At 38.8% G+C, this 18,317-nt stretch overlaps 1 protein-coding gene and 1 long non-coding RNA gene across 9 annotated transcripts in view; one reads left to right on the top strand and one right to left on the bottom strand.

The window, feature by feature from the left end:
- Positions 1–13,297, bottom strand: part of LOC141543767 (uncharacterized) — a 41,241-nt gene extending 27,944 nt beyond the window's left edge. The window contains exon 1 of the long non-coding RNA XR_012482516.1: positions 12,200–13,297. This is a non-coding gene — a long non-coding RNA (uncharacterized LOC141543767). The remainder of the gene's footprint in view (positions 1–12,199) is intronic.
- Positions 13,298–14,916: 1,619 nt separating this feature from the next.
- Positions 14,917–18,317, top strand: part of ESRP1 (epithelial splicing regulatory protein 1) — a 98,094-nt gene continuing 94,693 nt past the window's right edge. For 6 of the 8 annotated variants that reach the window (XR_012482504.1, XM_074269426.1, XM_074269388.1 and 3 more), the window contains exons 1-3: positions 15,394–15,863; positions 16,413–16,541; positions 18,093–18,206. Coding sequence is in view for 7 of the 8 variants with exons in the window: in XM_074269426.1 (XP_074125527.1) it covers positions 15,732–15,863; positions 16,413–16,541; positions 18,093–18,206 (375 nt within the window). In the remaining variant the exon portion in view is untranslated. Of the gene's footprint in view, positions 15,099–15,393; positions 15,864–16,412; positions 16,542–18,092; positions 18,207–18,317 lie in introns of those variants that run through there. The other 2 variants (XM_074269378.1, XM_074269419.1) reach the window with 2 other exon arrangements.

Below are 18,317 nucleotides of genomic sequence, written 5' to 3'. Positions count from 1 at the left end.
TCCATCACTGATGCCCCAAGAACAATGACTGACCTTTAACTTTCAGAATTCAAACCAGTGGTAGTTGAAACAAGGACTTATCAAAGAGCGGTGCAACATTTAGATATGAACTTTATGGGAATAATCCTATGTAAAAACTTCATTAAGGGGAGCCCACTCTTCCCAGGGACAAAGATGGTATAGGAAGACTATACTTTTGAGATGTTTGTATTCTTGTGCTTACTATATCTTTGAAGTTAATATTTCTTGTAAAAGCTAATTGATGTTAAATGGTTAAACAGAAATGATATGCTAGCACTGGTGGCTAACAATGAACACAACCAGAATGAGGGTTTAAGGTGATAGCATTAAAGAAAAACACTTCCATTCTTCAGCACTACCCCTAAAATCCTGAAATGAGAGATTTAGTTGACCTGATTGGGAGAGTGAAAATAGAGATACTCATTGCATTTGTTTATTATTTTATCTTTTCCCCTCCATATTAAATCTTCCCTTTCTTCTTTCAAACTTTGCATAGTAATCTGTCAAGATATTATGAGACATTTTATTTTCCAGAGATAAAGCTCAGCAAACAAGTTGTACCCTGAATTCGGCATAATAACAATCCTTTGCACTCACCCTCCAAATGATCTCAGCCACAACAAAATCCCAGAATTATTTCTATAACTATTGCATTGCTTTAACCAGCCCCAGTTATTCTCTGGGCTCAGACAAGCACATGTTCTATCCAAGAATGGTCAAGAAAATCTGCTATGAATCAAACTTATCACATTGTTGCTATTACCCTTCAAGCATCAGGGCCATTAGTATAAGTATTGAAATTTAATCACACTAAAGGTGGGGCCCTGGGTAATTTTTCTAGGTTCCCTTCTTACTTGCAAAGCAGTTCTCTCACTTAGAATTAAACTTCTATTTGATTCCTGACTCTCCTGTCTCTACCTTGCTCTGTTCATCTCTGGCCAAGGACAGGTTAGAGGTTGGTTTGGTATAATTGTAAATGCAAAACCTTCTCTTCTTAATCATTTCCCAATCTCTTAATTTAAGCAACATAAAGGATATAGCAATTAATTATTTTTTATTTCTATTAAACTATTAAATAAATAAATAATGATAATGATAATAATAAATCAATATTAAGCAATATCTTTTATGTTGCTTTTATCCAAGTATAGTTCATTTATTTTGTCTTATTTTGATCTTCTCCTAGTTTATTATAAATTCTATTCTTCCAATTCCAAATTATCTTCAGGAACATCTGGGTAAATATCTAAGAACCATTTTTTGAGAAAAAAATTCACATATGATATTTTTAATTTTAATCTATATTATTATTTTATCCATTGTTTTCTTAAGTCTAAAAATCAACAAAACAAGTCAAATTCTGATTTGTAACGTTAGCCGATTTTCAAGGTGTAAATACTTACACTGAAAATTTAACAGCTGGTTTTCATGATGTCATCAACACAACCTCAACTATATCCTTACTTGGTTATTCTCTACTTTGTCATACATGAATAGCAATTACTAGTGTACCAAAAATTTTGAAACATACTCTATCCTATAACATGAGTTACCTGAAAGTATGATTGTAACTTGGGAGAAATGGATAGATATGATCTAAAATCTGGATTGCCTCCAGAAGAGAAACTAATATTGCATTTGTTCCATCTCTAAAATAATAAGGAAGAGAAAGGAGGAAATAGAAAGAAACATTTAATAAGCATTTGTATGTTCATACTCATGACTTCCTAACAAACACTGCATATACTAAAAACCATCATAAAAATGAATTTCAAATAAATCCATTTATCCAAACAAATAGAAATTAGAAAATTTATATGGATGTGAATATATCAAAAGTCACACAAAAGGAAGGAATTGTTTATATGGAATTGAGATAAAATCTCTGCTCAATCAATAAAATGGCCCCAGTCTCAAGTGGGGGAAATTCTCACTTCCTTAAGTTTTTGAGAGGCAAGGTAGACATCAGTGATGTACTAAGACATACACTTTTCACTGGAAGCCTGCAGCTTCCAAAGTTCTGCTCTCCATGTATGCCTTTTGAAAAATAACCTTGAAACACACATAAATTTCTGCCCAAGTACTTACTCAGCTTCAAGTCAATTGTCTCCAGTAAATAGGAGTCACCTGTTTTTACTTATATCCAATGCAAAATATTCCAAGCTTAGTTGGGAACCTACATTAGATAGATAACTCTGCATGATAGATATATCTCTATATACATACATATTTGTACATATTTGTTTACAAATTAAATTGTTTTGTTTTTGCAGAGAGACTTCTTTAGCTATGTTTCATTCTTAAATATATCAATTCATAAAGGAAGCAGTAAGATGTGGGAGGACTTTATATTCTGAATCATGAGGGCTGGCCCTACCATTTGCCCTTACCACAATCACACTCACTACTTCTAAAATCAGGTCATCCTGTCTCTGAATGTATATTCTTCATCTTACTCTGGTGAATGGAAAGACCTGGCCAGGAAGGAATTGTATAAAATATACTATGTGGAAGTAGGAGGCAGCTCAGTGGATAGAGCATTGGGCCTGGAGTCAGGAAGACCTGAGTTCAATCTGACCTCAGACACTTAATTAGCCGTGTGACCCTGGCAAATCACTTAATCTCTGTTTACCTTAATTCACTTTAGAAGGAAATGTAAAGCACTAGAATATCTCTGCCAAGAAAACCCCATGGACATTATTAGTATGTTTTAGTTCATGGAGGTCACAAAGTGTTGGATATGACTGAATGACTGAAGAATAACACTACAAGGAAAATCTTGACATCTAGGTTAAGTAATTTAGGCTTTATTCTATTCATTATATGGAGCCATATACTGAAGACTTGACGAAGGGGAAGTGAAATCATGCTTCAACTAATATCTTTCAAAACTTATTTTGGATCAACCAAACTCTTTCCCAAACCCTTATTAGGATCAGTCAAATTCCTTCCCAGATCTACTCTAGCCTAGTTTGTCCCTGAAATAGGGACTCTGAAGAAAGGTTATTGATGGATAGAATTAAAGGAATAGGCTAAAAATATCAGTAGGAGCAGATTTTATGCCAGTTCCACAGTATTAGCAGTGAGAAGGTATCCTAGGATAAAACATTTTTCAGTTGACATGAGTGTGTTGATTGAAAAGGATGATGATGTATGGGGATGGAGTTATTAGATAACCATTTGGAGTTCCAAAGGACAGAGTGGAATGGCCTATAGGGGACCTTAGTGATTATCTAATCCTTTCAAAATCTAGAGTCCCCTTGGTCACATTCCCAATAAATGATCATATATAGTTTCCTTAAAAACTATAATGTGGGTCCCCACTACCTCTTGAGAAAACTGAGTGGTGAACTCTATGCAGACTTTTTTTTTCCTTATCAAGACAATTTATCTTTTCTCAACTTCCACCAATTGCTCCTAGTGATGTCCTCTGGAAACAAACAAAATAAGTCTAATTCATTAAATTCCTTGAGAATAAAGTCCTTTTTTCTAAGCTTTTCCTTTACATAATCCTTTTTTTTTCATCATATTTGCTCTTGTCTGAACAATATTTTACTTCTCAATATTGTTATTAAAATGCAATGCCTAGAAATGAAGATAATACTGTAAATATAGTTTGACAAAGAACTATCACCCCCTTATTCCTGGAAGTTTTGTCAGTCATTGTATGTAGTCCAAATTGTGTCACAATTTTCTTGGGTTTCAGTTTCCTCACCTGTAATGTGAAGGAATGGATTAAATAATCTCTGAGGTCCTTTCTAGTTACAAATCTATTATCCATTAATTTGCATGTGATCAATCAGCTTTTATGGCTATCATATCATATGCTACCATATTAAGCTAAAACTCCTGGATCAGTTTTTTTTTTTTTTCCCCAACAAACTGCTAAGAGGGATTACACTAACTACCAAACAAAAGATCTACAGAGCTGTTGTGCTGACCCCATTGTTGTATGTCTGTGAAACCTGGACAGTTACCAGCACCACACCAAGAAACTGGATCAATTCCATTTGAATTGTCTTAGGAAAATTCTGAATATCACCTGGCAGAATAAGATACCAGACACTGAGGTCGTTACTCTAGCTTAACTGTCAAGCATTCAAACTTTCCTGAAGAGAGCACAACTCTCTGTTGAATTGGCCACATTATTCGAATGCCAAATGTATGCTTGCTAAAAACACTACTTTATGGAGAACTCACACAAGGCAAGCCTTCATGTGGTAGTTTAAAAAAGTGATACAAGGACATTCTCCACGTCTCTCTGAAGAATTTTGGAATTGATTTATGAGATGTGGGAGATACTGGCATAAAACTTCCCAGCTTATTGTGCCCTCATCAGAGAAGGTGCTATGCTCTGTGAGCAAAGCAGAATTGAATTATCTCAGAAGAAACATGAAATGCACAGTTAGAGAATCCACCCCAAATGTTCATATGTACTATTTGTGCCCAAATTGTGGTAGAGGATTCTGAGCTCATATTGCTCTGATCAGCCATAGTTGGACATATTGTAACTTGACTAACATACTGATAATATTTTGTCCTCTTTGAGAAAAAGGATAACTATGCCTTAGTCATCTGTATTTATGAAGTCAATTTTTTGAACCAAGTGTTAGAATTTATATTTATCTCTAGAAAGTTTATCTTATTAGAGTTAGTTCAACATTCTAGTCTTTTTGGTTCCTGTGTGACCCAGTTTGTTAACTATCCTTCCTAGCTTTCTTTGGGTCATCTGTAAATTTAGTAACAATTCTATCTGTGCCTTTATTCAAGTTATTGATCAAAATGTTAAATAGTATAGTGTCCAACACAAATTCCTGAGGCATTTCATGGGAGATCTCTTTCCAACTATCCATTGAATGTAGTCATTAAACTTATTCCACATCTAATTGTACTCTCACCTAACCCAAACCCTCCATCTTCTGACAAGGGTAACCGAAGGATTTTGTCAAATGCTTTCCAAAAATGTAGCATTCCTTTAATCTAGAATTCTAATAACTTTGATAAAAGAAAAAAAAAAAGGAAATGAATTTAATGTGGGGTGGTTCTTTTTTTTAAAATCTTAATACTATTTTTATTTTCACATAACCTAACTTCCCCATTATATCTCTCATCTTTCTTTCCCCAAGAGCCATAATTTTTACAGAATAAAAAATAAGGAAAATTTTCTTTGACAAAACTAACATAAAAATTTGACATTATGACAATGTTCCATACCTTTAGTTCTCCACTTCTGCAAAGTATGCAGAAGGTACCTTCTTATATTTTGTCTCCCACAAGTGATACAGTGGGTTGAGTGCTGGGATTGGAATTGAGAAGACTTCTTTTTTTTCCTTTTTTTTTTTATTAATTTTATGATTATAAAATTAATAAAAAAATTTTTTACAGTACATATGCATGAGTAATTTTTTTTATAACATTATCCCTTGTATTCATTTTTCCAAATTTTCCCCTCCCTCTCTCTACTCCCTCCCCTAGATGACAGGCAATCCCATACATTTTACATGTGTTACAGTATAACCTAGATACAATATATGTGTGTAAATCCAATTTTCTTGTTGCACTTTAAGAATTGGATTCCGAAGGTATAAGTAACCTGGGTAGAAAGACAGTAGTGCTAACAATTTACATTCAATTCCCAGTGTTCCTTCTCTGGGTGTAGTTGTTTCTGTCCATCATTGATCAGCTGGAAGTGAGTTGGATCTTCTTTATGTTGAAGATTTCCACTTCCATCAGAATACATCCTCATACAGCATTGTTGTTGAAGTGTATAGTGATCTTCTGGTTCTACTCATTTCACTTAGCATCAGTTTATGTAAGTCTTGAGAAGACTTCAAATTCAGACTCAGGCATTGTGTGACCATGGGAAATAATCACAGATTATTACCTCCCAGATACCTCCCAGAAGTTGCTGTGAGGATTGAATGAAATATTTATAGAGTGCCTAGCACAATGCCTGGCATATCATAGATGCTTAATAAATGCTTGTTCCTTTCTTTGGGGACAAATTTAGTCACTAAAATGTCACAGAGCTTAGTTTCAATTATTTTGTTGATGTTCTCCTGGATTTTCACTTTGTTCATGTAAGTCTTTACATACTTCTTTGTATTTATCATATTCACTGATGAGATCCTGAATAACTAGGTGGGGTTGGCAGAGAAAGCTTGAAGTACTGAAAAAATTACTCTCTGAGGCAAGCAGGGAAAGGGACAGATGGGCATCAGTTTAACTTTATGGTCCTGCTCTCTGTGGATGTTGTGTTTCCATCCAGAAATCCAAGTTACATCAAACCCCTGAGGAGAAATTTCCATCCATAGCTCACACCATCTTTGCTGAACCCTGCCATGGTGGAGTGCGGTCCTCCTCACTCCTCCTCCATGCCTTTCTCTTTCTTACAGCTAATTACTTTAAGGTGCTAAATCCCTCTATGGTTTTAGCCTGCCAATCTGCCAGTATGATCCCATCTCATGGAATATGTCCTTTCTTCTGGTTAATTGTGAGTTCCACTAGAGAATGTATTTTTTCCATTTTTAATTGTTAAAAAACCCTTTTCTTGCTAATTATATGCTCTTTCAACTCTACTTAATATTCACTATTCCTGGTGTCCATTATATCTTCATTTTGTCTGTAATCTCTTTTCTTAAACAAATCTACCTTTTGCCAAAGAGAAAGGTCACTGTGAATTATTTCTTCAAATGACTGAATCCCAACATTTGGTACCTGAACTTCAAACACATCATTAGAAACTAGGAATTACTACCGTGGGGCAGCTAGATGATGCAGTGGATAGAGTGCTGGCCTTGAAGTCAGGAGGACCTGAGATCAAATCTGACCTCAGATACTTAACATCCTAGCTGTGTGACCCTGGGCAAGTCACTTAATCCCAATTGCCTCAGCAAAAAAAAAAAAAAAAAAAAAAAAAAAAAAAAAAATGGGGGGGAGGAATTACTACCCTGAACACACCATTCACTATTTCCTGAAGTACAATAACAGCCCATTACATTCATATAGCACAACTTATTTCATCATTCTCCAATAAATACTGATCCACATAATTTAGCACAATGTTTTGCACAGTGGGTGATTAATAAATGTTAACTTACTATCCACTGACTACTTCCAGTTCTTTGCTATTATAAAAAGTGTTGCCATTAAAAAAAAAAAAAGAATATGAGGGGACTTTCTTTTGATCATTGGCTTTCTTACAGTATATACCTAATATTGAGATCTCTGGGTCATTGGTATGGTATGACCATATCATTCTTGATGAAATCAAGCGCTAACCCAGAAAAAGACCCACAGACTTAACAGAGGACAAATTAAATCAAGTTCTGAACCATGCAGGAGAATGATTCCTCAGATTATTCTAGCTACATCGATAAATAACATGCATCACTGTGTATGATGGGAGTATTTAGTATTACATATGGGGCTATTAATACTTCTAATCCAAGCAATTTCACTAGAAGTCTTGAGCTTTCTCTAATTACTCACCATGCTTAAGAATAGGATGCTTCACTTACCATAGGGTGTGAATATAAAAAAATATTTCTCCAAATTGTGCCATTTGGTCCAGTACTGGGTGCAACTCATTATTTCCCAGTGGTATTAATGTTATCCTATAGGCTTCTAACTAAAATTGTTTTAAACAAGTCACATACCAATTTCATACAGATTACATGTTATGGGTTATTTTTCACACAGTATGGCATGCAATCCATAGTGACAAATGCAAAAAAAAAAAATCATCCAACATATCAAGCAGTTTCTCCATCTCTACACTTGCAGGTTAGGCCCACTATTTGTCCGTAATAAATTTTGCCAAAGTAAACATAATACATTGAGTTTGGGAGATGAAGGGACTCACTTCAGAAGCTTTGCAGATAAAATTCATAACTTTGAATCATGGACATATTCAACAATCTACCTATGCTTGCCATCCTGAACAAGAACCTTCATTACCTGAACCTCAACCAGAAGAAGATGTAGCAGTAGGCAAGTAAACAATATACATTTTAATAGGTTTCACATGAAATTACAAAATTTCAAACTTGGAAGTGAACTTGGAAATTTGCTACCCCCATCCATATCTGAACAAGAATCCCTTGATATCTTACCCAAGAAGTGGTCCTCTAACCTTTGCATGACTTATTAAAAAAAAAAAAAGAAAAGAAAAACTACTACTATTCTAGGCAACCCTTTGATTAGTTCTAATTGATAGAAAGGGCTTTTTTTACATGAAACCTAAACATGCTTCTTGGCAACTTCTTCCCATTGCACCTTCTGGGAACAAAGAGAAAAAGACTCAGTAAAAAGGGTGCTGAACTTGGGGTATTAATATGGGGTGGTGACCCATAAAGCCTATTGACCTCAGGACTGTGGTCCTGAAGTGAAATATTTGATTTGCCTAACCCTGTCCTTTTGTGAAAATATTTCTTTCCCTTTATGCCTTAGGCACTAAGCTAAGAGAGACAGGACCTTAGCCTTTATACAAAGTGACCTCAATCTATCTTTCTGGATTCATTAGAGCCCCCCTCCCACATTCTGGGACCCAATCAAACCAGCCTTCTCTCTGTCCTCAACCTCAAATACATATCACTCCATCTACATGCCTTTGCAGTGGCTGTCTCATATTCCTGGAAAGTATACCTTCCTCACCTCTGACTCACAGAGTTCCTTCCTTTAAGATGTAGTTCCAGCCCCATCTTTTGCATGAACATTTTCAAAAACACACAGACAAAATAAAATATACTACCAGAGTGTATTAACCTTTTCAGTCTATTCATATATTATAAGTGATCTTATACATGCATATCCTGTGATTGAAGATATTGACTCTGTAGGTCAAAAAAGGAGAAGATATGCACTGTTAGATTTGAATAAAATTAAAGATTTGAAAAAAGGTGGTACTCTTTATGGGACTACATCAGCTTATGTTAAAATGTTACTAGATGGTTTATCTTATGAAGTCCTAACCCTGAATGATTGGAAATCCATAGCAAGGACATGTCTAGAACCAGGACAAAATTTGTTGTGGCTTGTGGAGTTTCATGGATTATGTAAAATCCAAGTCAAATGCAATTTGGAAATAGGAGTTAACACACAATTCACTTTTGAGCAATTAGCTGGTGAAGGTCACTATGGAGAGAATTCAGGACAGGTTAAATATCCCATGACAGTGTACGAGCAAATTGGTAAGGCTGCAATAAAAGCTTGGGGTTCCATACCGACTTTCAGGACTTTACAATATATCAGCAGGGGCTGGGTTTTCCTATTTCATATGAAAGTATCTCTCTGTGTCTGTCTGTCTGTCTGTCTCTCTCCACACACACACATACCTATCAATCACATTTTCTATAAACACATAGAAACAAGACAGTTATTTACAAAAGCAGAATGGAGCAAATTGTTTTGTTCAGAAATACTAAAGGAAAGATTGAACTGTGAGATGTGAGACAAAATAACAAGAGAGAAAACTGTTCTATCTGAGCCTACTCTTAATATTCAAATTTTTTGACATGAGACCATTTCAAAACAGATAGCTTTACTGAATGAACAATTTTTCTGATGCCCTCCAACCAATTGCCAATGCCTTTTCTTTCAAATGACTGTACTTAACTATTTTATATATATTTGCATTTATTAACTAGATTATTATACTGTACACATTTTTATTTGAACTTGTTTCCTCAAATTAGAATATAAGTTCCTTATGAGTTGAGATGGTTTCATTCTTTGTACTTATATCCCCTAGTCCCTGGCACATTAATAGATACTTAAAAACTTGTCTGCAGGGGAAGAGAACAAGCCTTTATTAAATATCTAGTATATGCCAGAAACTGTGATAGTTTTATAAATTTTATTTTAATTGATCCTCATAATAATCCTGGAATGTCTGTGCCATTTTTTTACATATAGAGATTAGTAACTTGCCTAGCAAAGATACAGGAGTGGTTGCCATTTCTTTTATCTCCTTTAATAGATGAGGACATTGAGGAAAACAAAGTAAAGTGACTTGGCCAGGGTTACTCAGCAGCAAGTATCTGAGGTCAGATTTGGAACTCAGGAAGTTTTAAACTTCATGCCCAGTCTCTTTCTACTGTACCACTTACCTGCACAAAAGCTACTGAAAATATTTTCAACCTGATTGCTCTAGGGGATTAATAGGTTTTCTGGATTGACATCTTTTCCTGGTAGCCTGAGTATAAAATAGTCTTAAAGAAGTATTCTCAGATGCTGGTTGATGCACCATACTAGGCTACTAGCAGGAGAGCTCAAATGAATCAACTAAGGGTGTCTTCTAAGCATGTCTTTGTTGAATAGTCTTTTCCTGCTTCAGCTTTCTATTAATTGTTGAATGAATGTCTCATTTTCTTTCAATATAGAACCTAAATTACTAGGGACCATGAGGCAGGACCAGACCAGAACACACTATCTTGCTATATAACCAGCCTTCCTTTTCTGTCTCTGTATATCCAGTGTTTCTTATGTAATTTCTTATTCGCGAGTTACCACCAGCTAAGATTTATAACACACAAAGCAAAGCACAGATGAATCTATTGAATTTATAATTTCCTTCACTCACCCCTAGATAGGGACACAAGCCATTTGTCAACCTCACTCCATATCAAGTGGTAAAAATAACAACTTCACAATAATAACAATGATGTCAAGGAAGAGAATAAAGTTGGTGGCAGTCACAGAATTGAGATTTTTACTGTTGAAGGTTCTTTTCTATTGGTAGTTGAACACAAAAATAAAACCAAACCAAATAAATTGGGTGATGCATATAAATGTGGCAGAAATAGTATCGTTCAGAGTCATCAGACATATAGTCCACCATTCCCAAGGACTGCTAGAAAAAGGATTAAAATGAAAAATGCAATATAACAATGTTAATGTGCAGTTTTATGACTCAATATTCACCTTTGTGGACCCCCATGTATAGTTTAGTAGCCCCTTTTGTATTTGAGTGACACTAAGGATAAAATACAATAGCCAAGTTCAGTTCTTGACTGTTCTTCATTACTCTTAAAGAAGTCATTTAAGTACTTCAACTTCAATTTCCTCATCTGTAAAATAAAGTAATTGAATTGAATAATCTCCAAAGCTCTAGATCCTATAATTTAGTGATGTAGAATCACTATGGATGTCAAATCACACTTCAGTCTGCAAATGTAGTACTGCCCCCCCCAAAAAAAAATCAAGTCTCATCTTGACAATAGTAGGTAGCTCTAGTAACAATGATGTAACAATGAAGTGCCAGTTTGTTGTGCTATTAGCCAACTCTCAGTCAAAGACATATGGTGTCCATTTCATAGTTCCATAGTTTATGAAAGATGGAAAAGTTGGAGCCAGGTCAAAGGAGGGTAATAAAGATAATTAAAGGGCAGGAATGTAAGATATGTGATGATAGCTAAAAGCTGCATTTATTTAGTCTAGAAAAGAAGATTGTGGGGTAATTTAATAACAACTGTCAAGTATATGAGAGTTCTTCGTGAACTCTGCCAACTCAACTGAGGAAGAAACCAGGAAATGGACTTAATCTGCAGCAAGAAGGATTAGGCTAGATTATACAGGAGAATTTCCTGACACTGAAGCTTGATAAGCATTGGGATGGGTTACAGAGAAAGTGAGCATAAAGACCTTCTAAGAAGGTTTACAAATGGGATTCTGATCTGCCTTAGTACTGTAGGTGTAGACTTAAGTGAAAGCCGAGGGTGCCCGGACTTAGTGTTCTCTTATAAGATCTCTCTTAATTATACAATTTCATTATTATTTTTGTTATATAAGTATTATTCTTAGATAATAGAAAGACAAACTTTTTTTGTGTTCAGAACTTGGCAGAACTACAGCAAAAAAGAAATAAAGGGCCAACCTACTCAATAAATGTTGAAGATTTTGAATTTATGAATTTTGAAGAATCACTGGTATTAATATTGATTATAAATCAAATAAAACCACAAAAGCCAAACGACAGAAGACTGAGGGTGTGGCTAGATTTTCTTAATGTATGCAATCATTTTCCACAGTCATCTAACTTGGAGCTCACTAGAATTTGTAGTCAGTTTCCGCCCCGCAACAGGACGGTCATCCCTGACTCCCAGAGCTAAAATATTTTTTGCAGAAACTTTTATTATACCGGAGGTTCCCTCCCCGATCCGAACCGTATAAGGAGTACCTAAGCAGTTTGCACGAGGGCAGGATTGCGTCCGTCGAGACTCTGAACAATTCAGGTAGCCAGTACTGGGGGTGGAGACCTAGGAACAGAGCACGGAGAAAAGCCCGCGGGGAGGTGGCTCCTGGGAACAAGCTTCTCAGGTAGGCCTCTCCCACTGCAATGCAATCTAGGCAGTTTTTCCAGGTGACGCCTGAGCCCGTCCCACCTCCACCCCCATTACCCCGCCTTCTCCAAGATTGGTTGACAGTTTTAAGCTCCACTCCCTTCGCTAAGGGGCGGGGAAAGCGGAGCTTATAATAGATCCGGGTGGACCGTACAATGGAATAGGTGGGGCAGGGGTAACCAGAGCTCCATTACTCTAATATCAAACCTATTAGTTGAAATTAGCCTTTCCAGCACTTGGATTGGTTAGAGGAGAACGGCGCATTTGTACGGGAACCTTCACTAATTGCTCTAGACTAAGGGACAGATTCCTAAACCCCTAAAGGGTCTCCCGCCCTTTTTTGGTGAAATTAATGATAATACTTTACGTTTGCTTCACGTCATCTCCAGAGGTCTTATATAATTCTCTGATAGCTCTTTGAGGTAATTAGTGAATCAACTCTTTTCTTTCCCCCTCCCCTTCGCGTTAGCTTTTTACCTGAGACAGCTAAAACCAAACCAAACCAAAACAACAGTCATTAAATCGCTCCCATTTAGGAAAAATGGCTTTTAACTGTTCCCCGACTTTTCGGTCTTTCCTCCCAACTGCTATTAACTTTCAGCCATTTCTCAAAAAAGATGAAGAAAAATCTCCTAGTCTTCTCCACTTGCTCCAATATATCAGATGCTTGATAGTGTAAGTGAATAGGTGGTGTTTTGTTAAACACAGGTATTCATGTGCTTCATGGCTAATAATTTTATTTTGAAAATATTAGCGTCTGAAAATTGAACCAAACTGAGTAGAAAATGAGAATTCCGTACCTCTGGACAGGTAAGTTTGAAATTCAATAATTGTTTAAATTGTGATACTATGTATTTATTCCTCTTTTATTTTACACTCCTCCAGAGAAATCATAATTGTTATTTTTCATAAACAGTCTCCCAAATCCCTCCTCCCTGCTTTTGCACAGGTTGTATACCCCTTACCTGGAATAAACTCCCTTCTCATAACCACGATCTCAGTCGGCCGAGTGCCAGCTTCTTCAAAAGACTTTCATCTTTTTGTCCAGATGCTTGTGACTCCAAAGAAGTTATTTTGTATATAGTTTTGCTTACATGTGTACTTGTCTTTTCCCACAATAAAATATGAATTCCTTGAGGGATAGGAACGTTTCGTATTTTACATCTTTTCCTGTCCACAGATCTTAATAAAGAGGTGCCTAATAAATGCACATTGGCCAAGTGATTAGCGTTCTAAAATTTGAACAACATTTGTATTTGTATTTATGTTGTATCTATGTGTTTGTGACTGTCATTATCCGAGTTTCTTTCCCTTATAACTTCTCGGCAGAAAAAAAAGCATGTGGAAGAATGAAAGCAAAACTCTATATTGGCCTCAATTTTTAAGTTTGCTGAAAGGCAGTGTGGTTTAATGGTTAGAGCTGACCTTGCAGGCTGGAAAACAAGGGCGGGGGAAATCTTGATATTTATTAACTGTATGGACACATAAAAGGAATATGTTCGTGACCTCGAGGAACCAGCATTTTTCGTGAGGTCTCCTCCTAAAAGATGGTTGAACTCGGGGAGATTTGAGTTCAAATCTCAGATTTCGCACATTTAAGAGCGACCGCGGGAATAACTCAAAATTTTTCTGTGCTCTGGGAAACTTTAAAACCTGTTTGTTTGTTTGTTTGTTTTGACTGGACCAATGGTTTCAAAGGGGTAGAAAAGAATAGGAAGCTCTTCCCACCATCTCGGAGGCCACCTTCTTGGAAATTTGTTTTATATAGCCTGAGGCACTGAGGGGTTCCGAGACAGGCCTAGAATAACTCCGCCATTAAGTGCCAGAGGCGATACTCATATTTAGATTTAACTTTCCCGATTCACTGTACGTTAAGCCACCTTTCCTCTAAAACTCATTTGCCAAACCTCTATAACTGAAAGAAGTTGCCAGACGGGGAGCCGCCTTCCCCACCCCCACTCCCAATCCCCAAACTTGAAATCAGATTTGGAACAAACATCTAAATCTATGTAGTACATGCACATCAAAAAATATATTAAACGTACTAATTTTATATACTAAATGAACGCAACCAATTAACGAAAAATATGTGGGAAAGCGTTTGCCTGAATTAGCCACAGGTCAACCCCTCACTATGTACGCTGCAAACACGGCCAATGCTTCACTTTTGCCTTAGGGTGTGAAGCTGGACCCCTGGATGTGCCTTTCTCCGTGGCGAGCCCCTTAGGACTCGGCTCCAATCATTTCATCTCCCAGGAGTAGTGAAAATCTCCCTAGCCAGCCGGCGCGGATAAGGAAGTGTGCGCTCCGGTAGGGATAGGGTGGAGTGGGGGAGGATACAACAGGTTTTGGGACTGCTGTTTGCACTGGAAGGTGTGTGGCGCTCCAAAGAGACTTTTCCGGGTCTTCTGGTATTGCCTTCGCCACCTCCCTGCTGCTGTTTACTGCTGGCTCACTCCCTTTCCTCCCTCCCCGAGTAGCCACCACACCCTCTATAACTTCGCGCCCCCTCAGCCTTCACCTCCGACTTTCTTGCCCTTCCCTTCTCTGGGATTTCTCCACCCCAGCCTTTTCCCTAGAGCTTTGGCTGCTTTTACATCCAGTCACCGGGATCAGACCTTCTTTTGACCCGCCCTGCACTCCTCTCAGTTACCTCCCTTTCTGTTCCTGGCGTCCCCATCATTCTCAATTTCTTCAGTCCTCAAGCCTCTCCACCATCCTCCCCGTGTCCCTCAGGTAACTCAGTCTCTTTCTCACCGCAGACCCCTCCACCTCTAGGGGTCCTATCAAGTCCTCTTGGGGCGGTATCCGCCCTTTCACCACCCAAGCAGTCCCTTACATTCATCCGGCCATTGTCTCCGGGTCGCAGCTGCCGCCCCAGCCCACTCCTCCCTCTAGGCAAGTCTGCCTCCTCCCCCATCGCTGCCACGTCGTGGTTTGAAGGAACCAATGGGCGGGCGCCGCCAGGTGTCTCTCTCTTACCTGCACCACGTGGGGGAGGGTGGGCAGGTAGAGCCACATCCCCCAAACAGAAAAACCTTCAGCCATTGCGCGCGCGCCTCCCAGGGGTGCAGCCCTTCTCTTTGCTTTTTGCATAGACTCACGGGCAATTAAATACAAAAAGAGGCAAGCCTCAGAAGCTTTCCTTCCCCCACCCCCACCCCCTCCCTCTTGCCCTCGGTGTGTAACACAGCCAGGTGTGGGGTAGAGTGATTGCACTACCTTTTGCACCAGTACGGCGAGGAGGGGGTTGGATTTTCTTCACCTTTTTCTCTTTGTCAAAGGGCTTGGCATCGGTTTTTCTTTTCGCGACTCCCTTGCCGCCTCAGCACTTCCCAGCCCCCCTTCTCCCCCTTCCCACCTATCGTCATGACGGCGTCTCCTGATTACTTGGTGGTGCTTTTTGGGATCACTGCCGGGGCCACAGGAGCCAAGTTGGGTTCGGACGAGAAGGAGCTGATCCTCCTACTGTGGAAAGTGGTGGATCTGGCCAACAAGAAGGTATTTGTTCCTTGGCGCTTTTGTCCCACTTGTGGGAGCCGGGAAGAAGTTCACTAGAGAAAGGGAGGAGAGGAGTGGAGAGGGCGCAGGTAAGGGAGGGGTGAGCTCTGCTGCCTGAATGTGGAGAATTTAAAAGCTTTCAGAGCTTCACTGAAGTTGTTTCAGACCTTCGAATTGTGGCCAAACTCAAAACTGGTGCTAAGGAGGTACAATACCCGGGGGAATTAATATTGGTATAGAGCTAGGCCTACTCCTCACGTCCCCGAGGCAAACAGCCCCTACCTATGGGGTCTGAGATTATCTTGTATGCGCTGTCTCCCTACCCCAGTCGGACTTACAGGAGTTAGGGGACTGGAGGACACCGCCTAACTTAACCGACGGCAGCCGGTGAATGAAATAAAGGCTTTGATTATCCGCCCAGATCCCCAGAGAGCTTTGGGGTGGAGGTGGGGGAGAGTTTTGGGGAGTGGAATGAGGGAAGAGTAAAGAAAGCGAATTGGAAAGGAGACGGGAAGGGGGAACTGACCCCTACTTTTCCTCTCTGCGGAGGTGGGACAGTTGCACGAAGTACTAGTTAAACCGGATCACTTGGAACTGACAGAGGACTGCAAAGAAGAAACCAAGATCGACACAGAAAGCCTGTCCTCAGCCCCGCAGCTGGAGCAAGCCCTCCGACAGGTGACAAACAGCCCCTGTCCCACTAACCCTGCCTTCATTCTCCCCAGGCCTTCTATTCCCTCCCGGCCAGAGAACTCTGACTCGGCTGCTAGTGCAGGGGAGGGCCGGGCCCTGGCGAGAGCACCAGACCTCGTGCTGGGCTTGGAGCTAATAGAGGAACAGATGATTGAAACCCTTTTTGAAGATTCTCCCTTCCACCCTCACAATATTTATTAATTTCTCGAATTCTCTCCTTGTTTTCAAACTTGGGTCAAGATAGCCATTATTTAAACTCTCAAATTGGCTTCAAGCCAAAGGGAGGAAATAACTTCTATATCTCATACACATTCACGCACACCCTCTTTTCCTTTTCTCCGTCGGTCTGCCTGCCTGTCTTTATTTCTCGTCTCTTTCCCTATAGACCTGAGGCACTGCAGTTACTGTAACCTTATACAGGACAGATTGGTGTAATTGTTTGGATAGAGTGTCTCTAGATATCTTTTCGGTTGTCCCTATCTCTCGGCTAGGCAACTCGTCCCAGCGCCTCCACGTTTCCTTTGCTCAGCCTGCCTAATCCACCTCTGGGGGAGCCGGAAGGCAAAGGTGCTCCTTTGGGTGCATTTCTCCCTCCTACCTGCTGCCTTATTCTCTAGAGGTTTGTAGGTCCTCCGAGGCAGTACTTGTGTAGCGACGGCTTTATGGCATAGGAGGAATCCCCCTTGTTCTTTTTTGTATACTGCAGTCTGTCTGGATTGGGGAGAATGCTTTATAGCTCACCTGTGGCCTTTTTGAAAGACGCAAACAAACTCTCTGAGCTGGTTCCTCTCTTCTCCCGTTTGCGATCATAGAGAGTAAACCACCTTGGTGAGAAATTTGAACAAATAGCTTTATTTATTTGTGATGCACTGACCCAGGAAAATGATGTTGGACTTTTAAAAGATGAGGGCGGTTAAGATTGTAGCTAACAGATGGTGTTGTAGTGTATTTCCAGTAAAAATGTATTTTAGGTATCAAAAAATTCTGCTTTTTTATTTTTTAAACACCAGATCATTTATTTTGTGATGTCATTCGAAACTTCTTAGAACAACTTTCAAAGAAATAAAACATATGATGGAAGCAAATACTTTGTCCTGGCTTTGGGTCTTTGTAACCACTACCTCTGTTTCTTTCTAAGTGGTTTCTTCAGATATCTAAGAAAAACTACACCAGAAAATAATTTTATCAGAGAATGCCTGCAGTTGAAAAATCTGATACAAGGGCCAATAATAACCACTTCTTGAAAATAAGGGTACATGAGCAAAAGGACATTTTTTAAAAAAAGTTTTTCTCCTGTTTCCAATGGCATTGGTACATTGATTGGAGTAGATCGAAGAGTCCCTTAAAGGGAAAACAAGTGTGTTAAGGAAATTTTATGAAAGCTTTTCTCCTTTATTGTTGCCCTGGGCAACACTTGTACATCCCTAACCAGAATTTAGCATGTGTTTCCTTGGTATTGATAAGTAGACAACTGTGTAACTGAACAGTTTGTAAATCTGTTTACCAGTTGTATCCTCTTGTGTGTCTTCCTTTCAGTTCAATCAGTCTGTCAGCAACGAATTGAATATTGGGGTAGGGACTTCCTTTTGTCTTTGTACTGATGGCCAACTTCATGTTCGGCAAATTTTGCACCCCGAAGCTTCCAAAAAGGTAAGAGTAGAATTTTTTTGTGTGTGTAAAATTTTTTTTGTGTTTTTTTCTGTAATTGTTTCCTTAAGCTTAAAAATAAACATGACACTTTCATAAAGAAGTGCTTCCTTT

Source organism: Sminthopsis crassicaudata, chromosome 1, assembly GCF_048593235.1.
Source record: "Sminthopsis crassicaudata isolate SCR6 chromosome 1, ASM4859323v1, whole genome shotgun sequence".
In the NCBI taxonomy this organism is placed as follows: Eukaryota; Metazoa; Chordata; class Mammalia; order Dasyuromorphia; family Dasyuridae; genus Sminthopsis; species Sminthopsis crassicaudata.
The sequence above is the reverse complement of the archived record's forward strand: the minus strand, read 5'-3'. Positions and strand labels throughout refer to the sequence as shown.